The 14,269-nt window shown below is 39.0% G+C and overlaps 1 protein-coding gene and 1 non-coding gene across 2 annotated transcripts in view; one reads left to right on the top strand and one right to left on the bottom strand.

Annotated features, from left to right (window-relative positions):
- The first annotated feature begins 726 nt into the window (after window positions 1-726).
- ercc6l2 (excision repair cross-complementation group 6-like 2) overlaps window positions 727-14,269 on the top strand; it is a 27,874-nt gene continuing 14,331 nt past the window's right edge. The window contains exons 1-11 of the mRNA XM_088630027.1: window positions 727-1,356; window positions 4,132-4,565; window positions 4,810-4,929; window positions 5,458-5,651; window positions 6,328-6,489; window positions 7,755-7,962; window positions 9,611-9,751; window positions 10,433-10,549; window positions 10,884-11,003; window positions 12,920-12,991; window positions 14,015-14,160. Of these exons, the coding sequence (XP_088486153.1) occupies window positions 1,320-1,356; window positions 4,132-4,565; window positions 4,810-4,929; window positions 5,458-5,651; window positions 6,328-6,489; window positions 7,755-7,962; window positions 9,611-9,751; window positions 10,433-10,549; window positions 10,884-11,003; window positions 12,920-12,991; window positions 14,015-14,160 (1,751 nt within the window). The 5' untranslated portion in view covers window positions 727-1,319. The remainder of the gene's footprint in view (window positions 1,357-4,131; window positions 4,566-4,809; window positions 4,930-5,457; window positions 5,652-6,327; window positions 6,490-7,754; window positions 7,963-9,610; window positions 9,752-10,432; window positions 10,550-10,883; window positions 11,004-12,919; window positions 12,992-14,014; window positions 14,161-14,269) is intronic.
- trnar-ccu (transfer RNA arginine (anticodon CCU)) lies at window positions 2,132-2,205 on the bottom strand. Its single transcript has one exon. It is a non-coding gene; the product is annotated as a tRNA-Arg (tRNA).

Raw genomic sequence — 14,269 nt, 5'->3', positions numbered from 1 at the left:
TGACATAAAATGTGTATGGGAATGAGCTGTGTACGTTTGCTTTTTACAGCATGTCTAATTTAGCGTGTCAGATCAAAAGGAAGTAGAATTATTGAACACATGAACCCTTACGAATTTTTGCTAAATAATGAACCGGCAGATCATAGGGATTGCAGTTTCTGTCGCTGCTGGACTTCATAGAAAGACGTGCGTCAATTCTACCCGCTTTGCTCGTTTCTTTGGAAGGTCCAACATATATTTTGATGGTCTGGAAAAGTTATCTAAATTTATTTTTAACTTTCCATGCACCGTTTACAGCGATTTAATTTTAAGATACAGAATACGCAGCCTATACTAAAATCGAACTTTACAACGCATTGTTTACCGAGAAGAATGACAAAATATTTGGTTCATTTTCAAACAAACGAGAATTCACAACACCGTTATTGTTTTATGCTGTTTCCACCGAAAAAGAACAATAGCGTAAAAATTAATTTTACTTAAATATTAGTATTAGACGGATGGCAATCCATCCCTAACATACATTTATCATCCTTGTAATACCATAAAGGGAAAATATGTGGGGAAATAAGAAATTAAAACTCTAAGACCATCTAAAATTTCACTTATGTAAGCATTAATTTATGAGTATTTTATGTCATTATTTTTATCACACAATTTACAGTACTTTACTTTATTCTGTCGAAACTACCTCCCGCGATGTCGAAAATATGAAATCAAAGATACATTTACTTACTCACTGTAGCGCTTCTACCAATTGCGAGTCAAGGCAGATACAGATAGGAGTCTGTATTGGTGCAAAGAATATTCGTAAAAATATTGTAATTGTGTTTTTTTGAGTGTGCTATTAAATGCTGGACACGGGTTCTGAAATGCACACATCCGATCACAGTGTTGTGCTTTTTTCGTCGTAGTTACGCACCTCTGAACATTAGACGTTTTACAATTATGTGGTCGTATCTGACTACATTAGACTATTGCTTTTTGAATTTTAGTTTTACTGGATGTTCTTAACGATGGGCGCTCTTATGTAAGATCCGTATACTTATCATTACGATCCGTATAATGATAATCCCGAATGATAATAACCAGGAGCTTAACTAATATGTCTAATGCAGTAATTTAGGTTGGTTAGGGGTTGTAAAGAATGTCGTGATGGGCAAGGACATATGCGTCTCAAAGATTTATAATGTTCACTAAGCATTCTGCAGTTTCTCATTTTACGACATTTTGGCATTTCTGACTCGATAGCAACATGTAATCCTTCATGGTACTACTGGACATCACTGTACTCCTGATGCCGAAGTAGTGATGCTGAAATGGCGTCAGGATTGTCACCCCAGTCTGACAACACAGGTAAGTAATTATCCGTAGTGATTTTAATCTCACGGGTATTTGTTATACAAAAGTTCGCTTCTATGTAGTATGGTATAATAATAGTCTGCGCCAACACCACGTTTTAACTCGATGTTAAAAAACCTGCAATGATCTACAAGGAACAGTAGGAGAAACCACAGCAGGAGGGCCCGACTACAATCCAGCGTAATAGAGCAACCAACATGTAGCAAAACAAAGATGTCAGTGAAACATGATTCGGTTCAAGCTTTATTATACCATGGGGGAAATTCGTTTTACAGCACGGTCCGATACAACCAAGACAAAGGTTACCAGTAAAGAAGACTGTCTAGCAGTGTTTCAGGAGATAAGAGGAGCACTTGACATTGGTGGAGAGTGAGACTGCAAAGGGAATGAAAGATTTCCTGTGTCAATTACTGTATCCATTCACGGAACACCTAATAGTAAGCTACTGTAACTTACTGTTAATAGGTTTATGATGACATTACTAGTACCTAGTAAATTTACTAATAAAATGCAAGAATACAGCATGAGACAAGTAGTGGTGGTGGTGGTGGTGGTTGAGTGCCATTGAGTTGGTATGACTCATGGCAACTCTATGGACAGTTCCACTGTCACTATAGAGTTTTCATGGCAAGATACAGAAGTAGATCGCCAGGCCTTTCTTCCACACAGATAGTGCGAGTGTTGTTGCTGTTGTCACAGATATGTGAGCCTCTGCCACCAACACCACCCCATACTGCTGCTGCCTAGTGTGGGTTATTAGAGAACCTTGTGCCCAACATGGGACACAAACCCACTATCCTGAGATTAGGAGTCTCATGCTCTACCAACTGAGCTAGTCGGGGCTCAGAGGCACATAGTACTGCCTGACGTATTGTATGGGAAATCACAACTTATATTACATTGCACTTGAAGTCCGGACATGCAGTAGACCAGTTGGCTGAAGGTGGTATTTATGCAGACAGTTCATAGCTTGCAAGGCAGGAAGAAATAGTGTAGGAGTTGCAGATGTAGTGTGCATGAAAGGTTTTGGAGGAGGTTCCGGGAGGTGGCTGAATACAGAGTGCTCCTGGCTTTGTCACGTAGCTTGGTCCCTCCAAACTGGCTAAAGATTCGGGAATGAGATGAAGGAGAGAAGATTTACAAATGACTGCGTCTTCTAAATGGAGTTTATAACGAAAGTTCGGGAGGGATGACAACCAAGTTCAATCAGACTCAGCTGTCAGTAATTAGCAATCGCTCCGGACAATCCATTCCCCTCTCAAATGCTATAAATACCTACGAGATCCTTATCTCTCTCTCTTGCATGTCTCTTGCATCCCACCTCTAGCGGGTTAAGCCAAACTGTCGCTCCATGATCCTATCATGACACTCTAGTCTTGGGTGTTGTCATTCCTAGTGAATTAAGATTCTCTATCTGATAGTTTTGCATTTCTTGGTCTCAGAAAAGGTCTGGCCTTTCTCAAATTTTATAAATATTCAGTGAATTTCACGTTAGCTGTTGACTTCATTTGGTAACTTCATTACACAAATATGTAACTCGGTGACAGTCTGCATCCCCAGCCAGGCGTCCGTGAAAAACTTTATTGTTTAAAATTTAAAAGCTTGGTTTCAAGTGAGCGTTTACTGTCAAGCTCTTTGAGGAAAAGGGTTTAAAATACATTTTATTACTGGGCCATTCCCTTGCAGCTGGAGCCATGGCATTGGTTTGGATTTTATTAGCAAAGTTCACTTGGAGCTGATGGGTTGTGAACTTGTGTGTGAGGCCTAGAGTCCTTTGTTATGATGGCACATTTGATATCAGTACCTAGATGGGAGACCTCCTGGGAAAAACTAAGGTTGCTGCTGGAAGACTTTTAGTGGGGCCAGCAGGGGGCGCTCACCCTGTAATCTGTGTGGGTCCTAATGCCTCAGTATAGTGATGGGGACACTAAACTGTAAAAAGGCACCATCCTTTGGATGAGACGTAAAACCGAGGTCCTGACTCTATGTGGTCATTAAAAATCCCAGGGCGTTTCTTGAAAAAGTGCATGAGTGTTACACTGGTGTCCTGGCCAAATTTCCCATTGGCCTTTACCAATCATGGCCTCCTAATAATTCCCATCTCTGAACTGGCTTCATCATTCTGCTCTCCTCCCCACTGAGAGCTGGTGTGTGGTGAACGTTCTGGTGCACTGGCTGCCGTCACATCATCCAGGTGGGGGCAACTCTTTGGTGGTGGTGGAGGGGTGTCCCCAGTATCTGTGAAGCACTTTGAGTGGAGTGTCCAGAAAAAGTGCTATAAATATGTAAGGAATTATTAATTATAAATATTAACTTTGTTGGACTTGCATTCAGTATAGGGTAAAGGTTTGGGATGAATTTTGAATAAATCTAATTGCGTACCCCCTCATCTGGCAACTTGCCAAAATGAATTAAAGAGGATTTTTCCGGTCAAGGTCACCTTTTTGCTTTAGCTTACCCGTTTACAAGGTCAACAATTTAAAGTGGTTCTCTCTTTTTTTAAAAAAAACGAGCATTTTTTAACTCAGCTGGTCCCAAAATCCTAGGATAATTTTTAAAGCAAAATCTGAGACGGTTGGAAAGCAGTCTTTTTTTATATGGAGTAACCATATTATTCTTAATTCAAAAATGTAAATGCTGCATTGTATGCACACAAGCTGTACTTGCCAAAGAGGTCAGGTATGGTATAGTTGGTTCACATTGATATGCATGCACTATCAAAACTGTGTGTTATTCATATATTCCTTTTCGTTATTCTCTTTTCCCTAGAGCTGAGCTGGCATGTGGGAGATAGGTGCCTTGCTCCCTGCTCCAGCGAAGGGAGTTTGTGTGAAGGGACAATAAAGAAGTTAGTTTCGATTGATGAAGACGAGTCCGTGGCAGTGGTGAAGTTTTTCAAGTATGACGAAGAAACTGTGCCAGTTACAAAACTGCAGGTGCTTCAGAGTCCTCTCCCTTACAAAAGCAAAAGAACTTCTGTATTTGGAGGTGAAGACCTGGAAAAGCCCCTTTTCCACAACAGGAAACTTCCTGGTGCAGCTGTACCGTATAAGTTATCAGAAAACGGAGACAGCATTCCTTACACTATCAACAGATACCTGCGAGACTATCAACGAGAGGGGGTAAAGTTCATTTACAGTCACTACAGGAAAGGCAGAGGCTGTGTTCTCGGAGATGATATGGGACTCGGAAAAACCATACAGGTAAGGAATTCTGTGACTCACACAGATTGGTCATCTGTTTTTTTTTCTTCCTTTTAGAGCGAGCATGGTATAAGTTTCAAATGCGGCCCTTAAAAACATCAGTCATATTTCTCCACATTGACTATTTAAAAAATCATTGCAGCTGTTCTTTCTAAGTTGAATGCATATTGGACTGCATAGATGAAAAAGATTTAATGCAAAGGCTTATGGTGTTCATAAAATGTACTTTGCCATGTGATTTCAGGTCATTTCCTTTTTGGCTGCTGTGCTACACAAGAAAGGGACACGGGAAGACATTGAGAAGAATGTGCCAGAATTTTTGTTATCTGACAAACAAAAGCCTAAAACACAGAAAAGTAAAAAGGTAAGAAGCATACCTTGAATATGACAAAAATATATCTTATATATATATATGACCAAAATAATGCTTAGGAACTGTTAAGTAAATGGATAAAATAAAAAGTAATGAGTAAAAGCTTACTGTGGTCATTTTAGTTTTTGGACTTAAGATTGTTTCCTTAATATACACTCATAATTCATCCTAATGTTAATCGCGTAAAATATCTTTTAGAAAATGACCACAAATTTGTCAACAGATGTTATTCGAATATAATGAGAAGCTGGAAAAAAAAGTACAGATTATTTATAGTTATGTGAGCAAAACACCAGCCCTGCATAATACCAGGTTTCAGGAGTTGCAACTCCGCTGGTTTAGTTAATAGAGTATGCAGACTCAAAAGAAATACTATAAGGGTCCAGTTTGACAAAGTTGCTCAAGTTAGAGATAATGTGGTCAGCGGTAGAAAAGCCTGTATTCTTCAGTGCTTGTCTTCGTCCTAACCTGTTACCCTTTAGCTGTTGAAGTAATGATTTATATTTTTATTCATTTTAGATATTCCTAATTGTGGCTCCGCTGTCATTACTCTACAACTGGAAAGATGAGTTTGACACTTGGGGTTATTTCAGAGGTACCATCTTACATGGCACAAAGAAAGAGGAAGAGCTTGCTCGAGTGAAGAAAGGCAAGTGTGAGTTTGCCTTGACAACATATGAGACGCTCCGCCTGTATCTAGATGACTTTAACAGGTAGTGTCTTGATTTTTCTCCGACATTGTTTATAAGAATTAAAAGAGAACATAAAGACTGTACCTTTTAATATCTAAAGGTTGTTAACAACAGCTAGTGATGCTGTTTTCCAGAAATCCCTGAGATTACCACAGTTTGTTCCAGAATTGCATATAATTTCTAGAAATGTGTTATGCTTTCAGTTACGTCTGGTTTTCCTCGTACTGTCTTGAGTGAGTTCTTCTTGTTCTGAATGCAAAGATGATTAGAAAAAGATTCGATGAAACACATCCTTTTACTTTTTCAGTCCTCAGCCTACATGGATTCAGTGTTTACTCTTTTAATATCGTGTGATTATGACTGTAATAGTTCAGACATTACTGTATGACTCATAGAAAATGCAGTCAGACTGTTCCATTACTTAAGTTTTTCTTGCTATAAGTCACTATGTTTTCAATACTGTGTGTGATTTCTGTGTGTGAGGTGAGAGATACAGTATACTGCATATAAAGGCACAAAACTAGAGGCAGTTTTTACAAATTCAGCTTGATTTAATATTCATGATTGGAATGTGTTAAAATTGATGTTGCAGCTACATTTACTGGGAAAACACTTATATGTAGGTGCATTCTCATGTGGTGATAACCTGGAGGTGCACCGCTCATGTGGTGATAACCTGGATGATTTGTTTCTACAGCATTGACTGGTCTGCTGTTATAGTTGATGAGGCCCACAAGATTAAAAACCCCAACTCACAGATAACGCAGGCAATGAAGGAACTGAAGTGCAGAGTGCGAGTGGGACTGACGGGGACCATTCTCCAGAATAACATGGAGGAGCTGTGGTGTGTAATGGACTGGTAAGCAGAAGTAAGATTACAGTTGCAGTTCAAAAATATTTTGTAGGTCATCTGTTATGTTGATAGAAACTGTTTCTTAATAAATATCCCATAAATTTAAGCTCAACCATTATAATATTTCTTTGCAGTTCCTTGGTTACAGTTTCTGATGATGCACAGTGCACAGTGTCATGCACAGTGGCATACTGTGCATCATAAGAAACATGTCACACTATTTATGTATGTTTCTGGAAAACATACAGTATACAGAGTTGGGATGTTGATGAAAGGTTTTAGTACCATTTTGACTGTGATCCTTTATATTGTGATCTTTAAAATGAACAGCAAGAAGGCTGAATCAGTCAGGCTATCTGCCTCAAGGCACAAAGGTGTGGCAAAAAGATAAGAGTAAAGATGCTTGGAACACCTCATTAAGCATTTCCTACATTAATTGCTTCAGGTTGTCTTTACCTTCCTCTCCTTGTTCCAAGTTCCATGGTTGTTTCTCATTTGCATTCAGCAATATGTTAAAAGACAACACAGAGCAGGACCTCAGCTTCAATTCTCAGTCAATACAGATTGCAATAGAGCAGTAGATTCAGGCTAGATTGAAATCCTTGCAGGAGCAACATTCCCCAGAAATGTTGGAGAACATGGGTAGGAGAATGAGCTGCTACCCTCAGACAGCTGACCTGTGGGAAGAACAAAGTGGTCAGGTAAAGAGTTAAAAACTAGGTAGCAGAGGCTTCCAGTGGTTGGTCAACATCTGCTATCCGGAGATAGAGGGCAGATCCCCTGTTGTGCGATCTCATCAGAAGGAGAAGGGAAAAGAAAGAAGTTAGTGACTGCCCCAACACCCAAGTGTGTCACAAAATCCTCAAAATCCTCATCTGTGTCTACAGATCGCTCTCGCAGGGTGACTTGAGCTTTGTGTAGACTGGAGACATGCACAGGGTGAGCAGCATGGTAAGATTCCAGTTCAGCTTGGTTTGGTTTGGGCATACCAGTGTGAAAGTACGATTGGAAAGTACTATAATCCATCGGGAATCTTTACCCTTGCTCACTAGGATGAGTAAGAGTTCAGTACATTTTGGTAAATACGTGTGGTTTAATAAACACTATGGAACTAAAGGAGTCAAGAACATTGTTTCAGATGAAGGGAGACTTTGTGCTTTCCTTCCTCTCTTCTTTTTGGTTGCAAAATAAGGTACACTGTTGTTTCGTCAAGTAACTGCAGTGTAAAAATAATATTTTGAGAGTCTCGCCTCTTTGTTTTTGTTTTCTAGGGCCCTTCCAGGATGTTTAGGTAGCTTGAGCCATTTTAGGTCGATGTTTGCTGACCCAATTGAAAAGGGGCAGAAGCACAGTGCAACTAAGCGAGAGCTAGCTGTAGGAAGGAAGGCTGTCAGAAGGCTGGCAAAGAAGCTGTCTCAGTGGTTTCTGAGAAGAACCAAGTCTCTCATTAGTAACCAGCTACCTAAAAAAGATGATAGAGTAAGTATCAAGAGAAACCGGCCACTGGTAAAAGCTGTTTTTTCTTCTTATTTTGCCAGCATGTAGATAACTACAGATTGGAGTTTTGAAGAAATGTGTGTACAGTTCTCATCTGAGTACTTTTTTCTCCACCCTTTTTGTGCAAAGATTTCTCCTGTCAAACTAGACCTGTGACATCTTCAAACAGCAGCACCGCTATTTAAATTGATCTCTATCATAACATAACATCAATTTAAGAGCCCTATACAATTTCTTGCATTAGGAATTCATCTTTTCGCATACCCCAGCTTGCTCTCCATGAGACACACAGACACACAGACAGGGAGAGAGCCTGTGGTCGGAGCACAGGGTCAGCCATTGTACAGCACCCCTGGAGCAGTTGGGGTTAAGGGCCTTGTTCAGGGGCCCAACAGAGGAGGATTCCTCTGCCAGCTGCGGGATTTGAACCAGCAACCTTCCAGTCACAGGTGCAGATCCTTAGCCACAGAGCCACCGCTCCGTTTCACCAGATAAAGATAAAGGCAGTGCTAAACCTGTATTGTTCAGTAAGCATGTCAGACTTATTGATTTTGCATATCGGCAGTTAACTCTTTGCAAGTCTTGTTAAGACTAGGCACTTTTTGGAACTAAATAAATTCCCTAAAAACTCTAGTTATTGCAATTTTAATCATGATTCAAAATATATCTGATTGTCATCAGGTATCCTGAACACTATCCATCTTAAGGTTGAGCTCATGCTCCTCAGCACACAACGGTTCCCAGTTTAAAATATGTCATCTGTGCTGTTGTAATAGATGCTGCAAATTTCAGGCTATGGTTTGTAAAATCAAAATTGAATATTTTTACATTTACGATATTTTAATTAAAATTATATATTGAAACATTTAGTAAATTAATGTTTTTTAATCTTGGACATTAGTACCGTGAGATGATGAATAAAAAAAAGTGTATTTCCTGTCCATTTATTTTGATGTTACTGAGATGAATTATGACTGATTCCAATTTTTCCAAATCACAATGATAGATCCACCAAGAAGTGAGGCAAAATTCTATCTTTATAGCCCATAGAAAAAGACAAGGCTTTTCAGTTGTGTTATTTTTACCTTCTATTAAACTAATAAATGGGCCGGTTCCCTTGAAATATTTTACCGACATCAAGTTTTTGTGGATCAGGGGAAAAAAGGTACTGGCACTTCATTATTTTTCCACTTCAAGCCCAGGACAGAGGCAGACCGTGTGCACAAGACTACTCCAGTAACATCCCTGAGTCCGCCTGCTTGCTGTGTGGCCTGTGCAGGCTCAGACAAGGCCTCAAGTGAATCCTGATTAATGGCTCTGACCACAGCTGCCACATGGGCTGAGCAAACGGGCTTAGTGGGCCAGACACCCCTGTCTTAGGCATGGAGGAATTTAATCTAAAGGAAGAAATGTTCTTAAATGGCGGATAGGACACTGACCGGTATGACACAATGACCCATGAAATGTTATGGAGTTTCACTAGCTCACTGGCTCAGTCTGTTTCATTCACACACGTGAGCTGAGAATAATTACCACGAAATGCCATTGTGTTTCAGACAATTAAGACTTTTCAATACTCCCTGCTCTCCTGTATCTTTGCTATCGGATCATTTCATCTTCTTCCCCCTAGGTTGTGTACTGCTCATTGACAGAGTTCCAGCAGGCAGTTTATCAGGCTGTCTTGGAGTCGGAAGACGTCAGTCTGTTGCTAAGTAGTGGGAGGCCATGCACTTGCAACAGTGGGCTCCAGAGGAAAAGATGTTGCTTTAAGGTTTTGAAACATTAAATTCTTAAATTGTATTTATCAGGGTTTTGTACATGAACACACTGATAGTCAATGACAAATACCTAGCGAGGTGTCTGTAGTGGACTTGTATGTATTTGGGGGTGTGTGCAGTATGTTCCCTAGCCAGGTTCTGTAAAAAGAACAGACAGTCAGAGAACAGATTTTCAGATCTAGAAAGAGCTCATGTCCTTTGTTAAACAAAGTTTAAAGTTGCTTAAGTTTGATGGCTGCTACCTTTTTTATTCTGGTGTTTTGTATCACTTGCAATACAGGGTACGGAAAATAAAAACAATAGCACACAACAGGAATAAATGTTTATTGCTAAAAAATGACGTTAACCAGATTCTTGCTTTAATTCCACAAATTGGCAGGGATATGTCTGGAGATTTGGTCGTGACAGACATGGCAGAGCAGACGGGTAGTGATGCGCAGGTTGACTCACACCGCGGGCGAGCTCGGGTTCAAAAAAAGTTTTTAGATCGGGTTCGTTTCTCACAACCGTGGGCGGGTGTGGGGCGAAAAAATGCCGGCCCGCGCATCACTACAGACGGCAAAAGAAATGGAGTAACAGTGTGGCTCAGGAGGTTGACAGTTCAGTCTGTTTTTATGAAAACATACAGAAAAACATTTTCATCGTGATTGTTTTATGTGATTCCTTGCCATCAGAAAACCAGAAAGGGGGTGTCTATGCGAGCTCTGTACTTCAGCTACCTAACAATTCTGAGAAAGGTGGCAAACCATGTGGCCCTCCTGCAGTCGAAAGGGAATACCAGTAAACAGCAGGTATGCAGACTTATATTTATCTCCAACTAGACTGAACTCCTTATTCCTATCTATTCCATGAATTGTTTTTAAATAAAATGTTTTATCTAGCATATTCGGTGAAGTGTCCCAAAGGTATATGTATATATGTGTGCTTGCAACTGCTATAGATATTAAATAATAAAAAAAAAAAACATTTTTGTTGTCCAAGTGGCATTTCCTCGAATGTTTTACATAACTATGTTTATAATCTGGTTTTACATGACATTCTTTGGGTGAATGAACAGAAATAATGAGAAAAACTTACTTGAGTCCATTTTTAATGAATTTACATGTGTATTTTTTTTCTTTCCAGGAGGAGTATGTGAATGACATCTGCGAAGACGTGTTTAAGAAATTTCCAGATTTTATACAGCGGAGCAAAGAAGCTGCATTTGAAACGATTTCTGACCCAAAGTACAGTGGGAAAATGAAGGTACATAATACCAGTGAGGTGTCATACACTAAGAGTGTGGTGTTAGTACATGCTTTAAAAATGCAATACATCACAGGAAGTTCATTACAAAAACAAAACCTTTTCAAGTTCCAAGATTCTTTCTGTAGTTTGCCTCATTTACCAGCTTGGTTGAAATGGATACATCCATACTTAAATCTGTAGAATCTTCCAATTGCTTTGTATAATGAAGAATAAGCCTCACCAGATTTGATGTAAATATTCACCCTCTTTCAACATATGAGGTAGGAAGCAGTTAATGTGTTACAAAGTGGAATTGCCTGCCCTTTCTTTCAATGTGGATGTTCTTCTTATCGATCATTTTCAAATGGCAAGATGTATTCTGCCATTTGATGTATAGAAACATGTAATTAATTAGAGCTACAGTTCGTTAGTTTGGTGTATATCAAATATGTGACATTAATAATGGAAATGTACTCCTATGCATTTAATGATCACATGATAAGCCATCACGTTTTCCTTGTAGTAAATGTGTTTGGCAACTGCATAGACGTTAAGACACTGCTACGTAAATGTAACCCCCTAGTGGCTAACTGTTAGATAAAGTAGCCCATGTAAATCATTTATAAATATATTAACATAAAACCTTTGAGAATATTAAAGGAGAAACTTAAGGTTAATTCCAATTACTTAATTAATTCCAAGAGAAAAACACCATTTCAGCTGTAGAGCCTTCTTCAGGCGCACCAACAACACAAAACATGTTGTTTCTCTTTTCTGTCTGTTAGAGTGGAATCACCCTTTACTTGTTCCCTTGCAGCCTACACACACTGACTCAGTTTCCCACAAGAATATTAGGCACACAGACACGTATAACCTGTAGATTTCTGGTCGTCAGCAAACCTTCATCCTGTACTGAATCAGGATTGATGACAATGGTACACACATGTGTGGTTTTACGATGACTTATTATCTCTGAAGTGTTAGAGTGTACATTTAATTAAATTGCTAGAGAATATATAGAAATCTTTGAGCTCCAAGACACACTGGTGAAAGTTTTCCCCATTGCCAGATGTGGACATGCGTTCCTTGAAAATAACAAGGTTACAGTTATACAGCCCTCACACGATTATTTTTTCCTCCATCAGAGGAACCTACTGAGGGTGCGATTATTGGCAGGTACGCCTTTATACAAGTTTAAGAAAGCTGTTTGTATTCCAGACAGCAAAACAGAGCAGCACCCATCTGATTATTTGGATGAGATCTACTCCAAAAACAATACATGCTTATGCATTATTTCCCAGGCTTCAATGCTTAGAAAAGCTATCATAATTGTATAATCACAACAACAGTTAACTTAATTTCTGCTTTTCTGACTACCTTTGCATTTATAAGACATCTTCCTTATTTATGCCTGCAGCACATTTTCAATGAGGACACGGGTGCTAAAAGATTTATAACCTGGGAATTATGCAAATATTGCTCACAGTGTGTGTAGGTGTGTTTTTTAAATGTTTCCAAACTTTGGAAGAAGAAAGTAACTGTTTAAAGGAAATAACATAATCAATATTCAAGTATACTGAATTGAATTGTTAGAGCACAAACATCCTCCCCAGTTATACAGTTTTCCCAATTAAAGGGGGGCTGATTGGTCTTCTGTAACATTTAGATGGCTCCTTCTTCAGTGTAATATATCATAAAGAGGAGACAGTTATCTCTTCAGGGACTTTAAGGTATTAGTGAATTAGGGAATACAGTTAAGAAGAATGCATATATTATTCTCTTCCCTATAGATGGGTGATTTGCTCTGTCTGAGCTCTGTCTAAGCCGTTGCATAGTATGTGTGTATACTGACATGAAGAATGGCCTTATTGCTTAATTTAGGACAAGAATACTTCATTTCAGAGATATTCTAGATTTTCCTGTTTCCTTTTTAGGTTTTGCAGCAATTACTAAATCACTGCCTGATGAACAAAGACAAAGTTCTCCTTTTCTCCCTCTCAACCAAGGTGAGCTTTGTAAGATTGATGTTCACTTTGACCTGCCATTCATTGACCCCTCTTTCAAAAAATACAGAGAGGTTGCAGCCAAATAATTTGTGCTGCCCTGAGAGTGTGATGGAGCGTTAAGTACATCTCCAGATGTCAGCCAGATCCCCGTCTGTATGTGCCTGGCTTAGTGTATATATTAACAGAACTGAACCATATGTCAGAGGAATTGGAAAAATTCAGTTGTTTCATATTAGATCTATTGTCAACACATGTCTTTTGTGTATATTAATATTTGGCTTTGTAGTAAGTTGTACCAGTTAACAAAGACAGATCTTCTATAAATAAACCCTAGAAAAACCCCATGATTATATTTTTTGCTGATTTATATGTTCTTAATTTTAAATGTGTCCATCAGCCAGAAAATAAACTCAAATATATACACTCCAAACCTTAATATGCTTTACTCTTCTGTTTGAAATAGGAACATTTAGAAAATTTCAATTTATTTCAAAGTGCTAATGAGTAGTTCATTTTTAAAATTGACTGCTGCTTCTTCTGCCCATAGAGGAATATAGTAGTGTTCAGCAGGTAGATATGGAGGAATTGGAAAGAACATGTTTCAGGCTCATACACATACTTAGGGGTGCGGAATTCTTTGTGATGAACTGTATTGAAATCAAAGCCTCCCAGTCTGTAATACAAACAACAGTAATATTTTATTTCCATCCGCCCGTTATCAGAAAGATGCTTATTTCTGGCCACGGTCGAGGAATCCTATCCCGAAATCCAGGACCAAGAGCTGTGATGCACACTGTGTACCATGGTGCCAAACTATGTAATTAATTATAACAACAAAATAGAATTAGTATTTATGGAATTACTAATAATAGTTTGGCATGATGGTATAGTGTGTGTCCTGTCTTCATAGTGTAATAACAGGGTTTTATTTGCAGTAGTATTTTAATAACAGTTGGAAGTGGACTTTCTTACTCTACTTACTTTTCAATAATGCCTGTGCATTTTGGACCTTTTTTCTCACAGCTCCTGGATGTGCTAGAGAGCTACTGCATGGCAGAAGGAATTGAATACAGAAGGCTGGATGGAAATACTAAATCAGTCGACAGAGTCAGGACAGTGAAGGAGTTCAATAGCACCCAGGACATCAACATCTGTCTTGTGTCCACAATGTAAGGCTGGTGAAGAGTGGCCTGTTTGGTCATAGGTCATAAGACGGTATTTGTGTGGAAGTAGTGTGGGGAACACAAGTTTTGACATTACAGCTATTTCATAACAATA

The sequence above is a fragment of the Lepisosteus platostomus genome, chromosome 4, assembly GCF_059453375.1.
Source record: "Lepisosteus platostomus isolate fLepPlt1 chromosome 4, fLepPlt1.hap1, whole genome shotgun sequence".
In the NCBI taxonomy this organism is placed as follows: domain Eukaryota; kingdom Metazoa; phylum Chordata; class Actinopteri; order Semionotiformes; family Lepisosteidae; genus Lepisosteus; species Lepisosteus platostomus.
The sequence above is the reverse complement of the archived record's forward strand: the minus strand, read 5'-3'. Positions and strand labels throughout refer to the sequence as shown.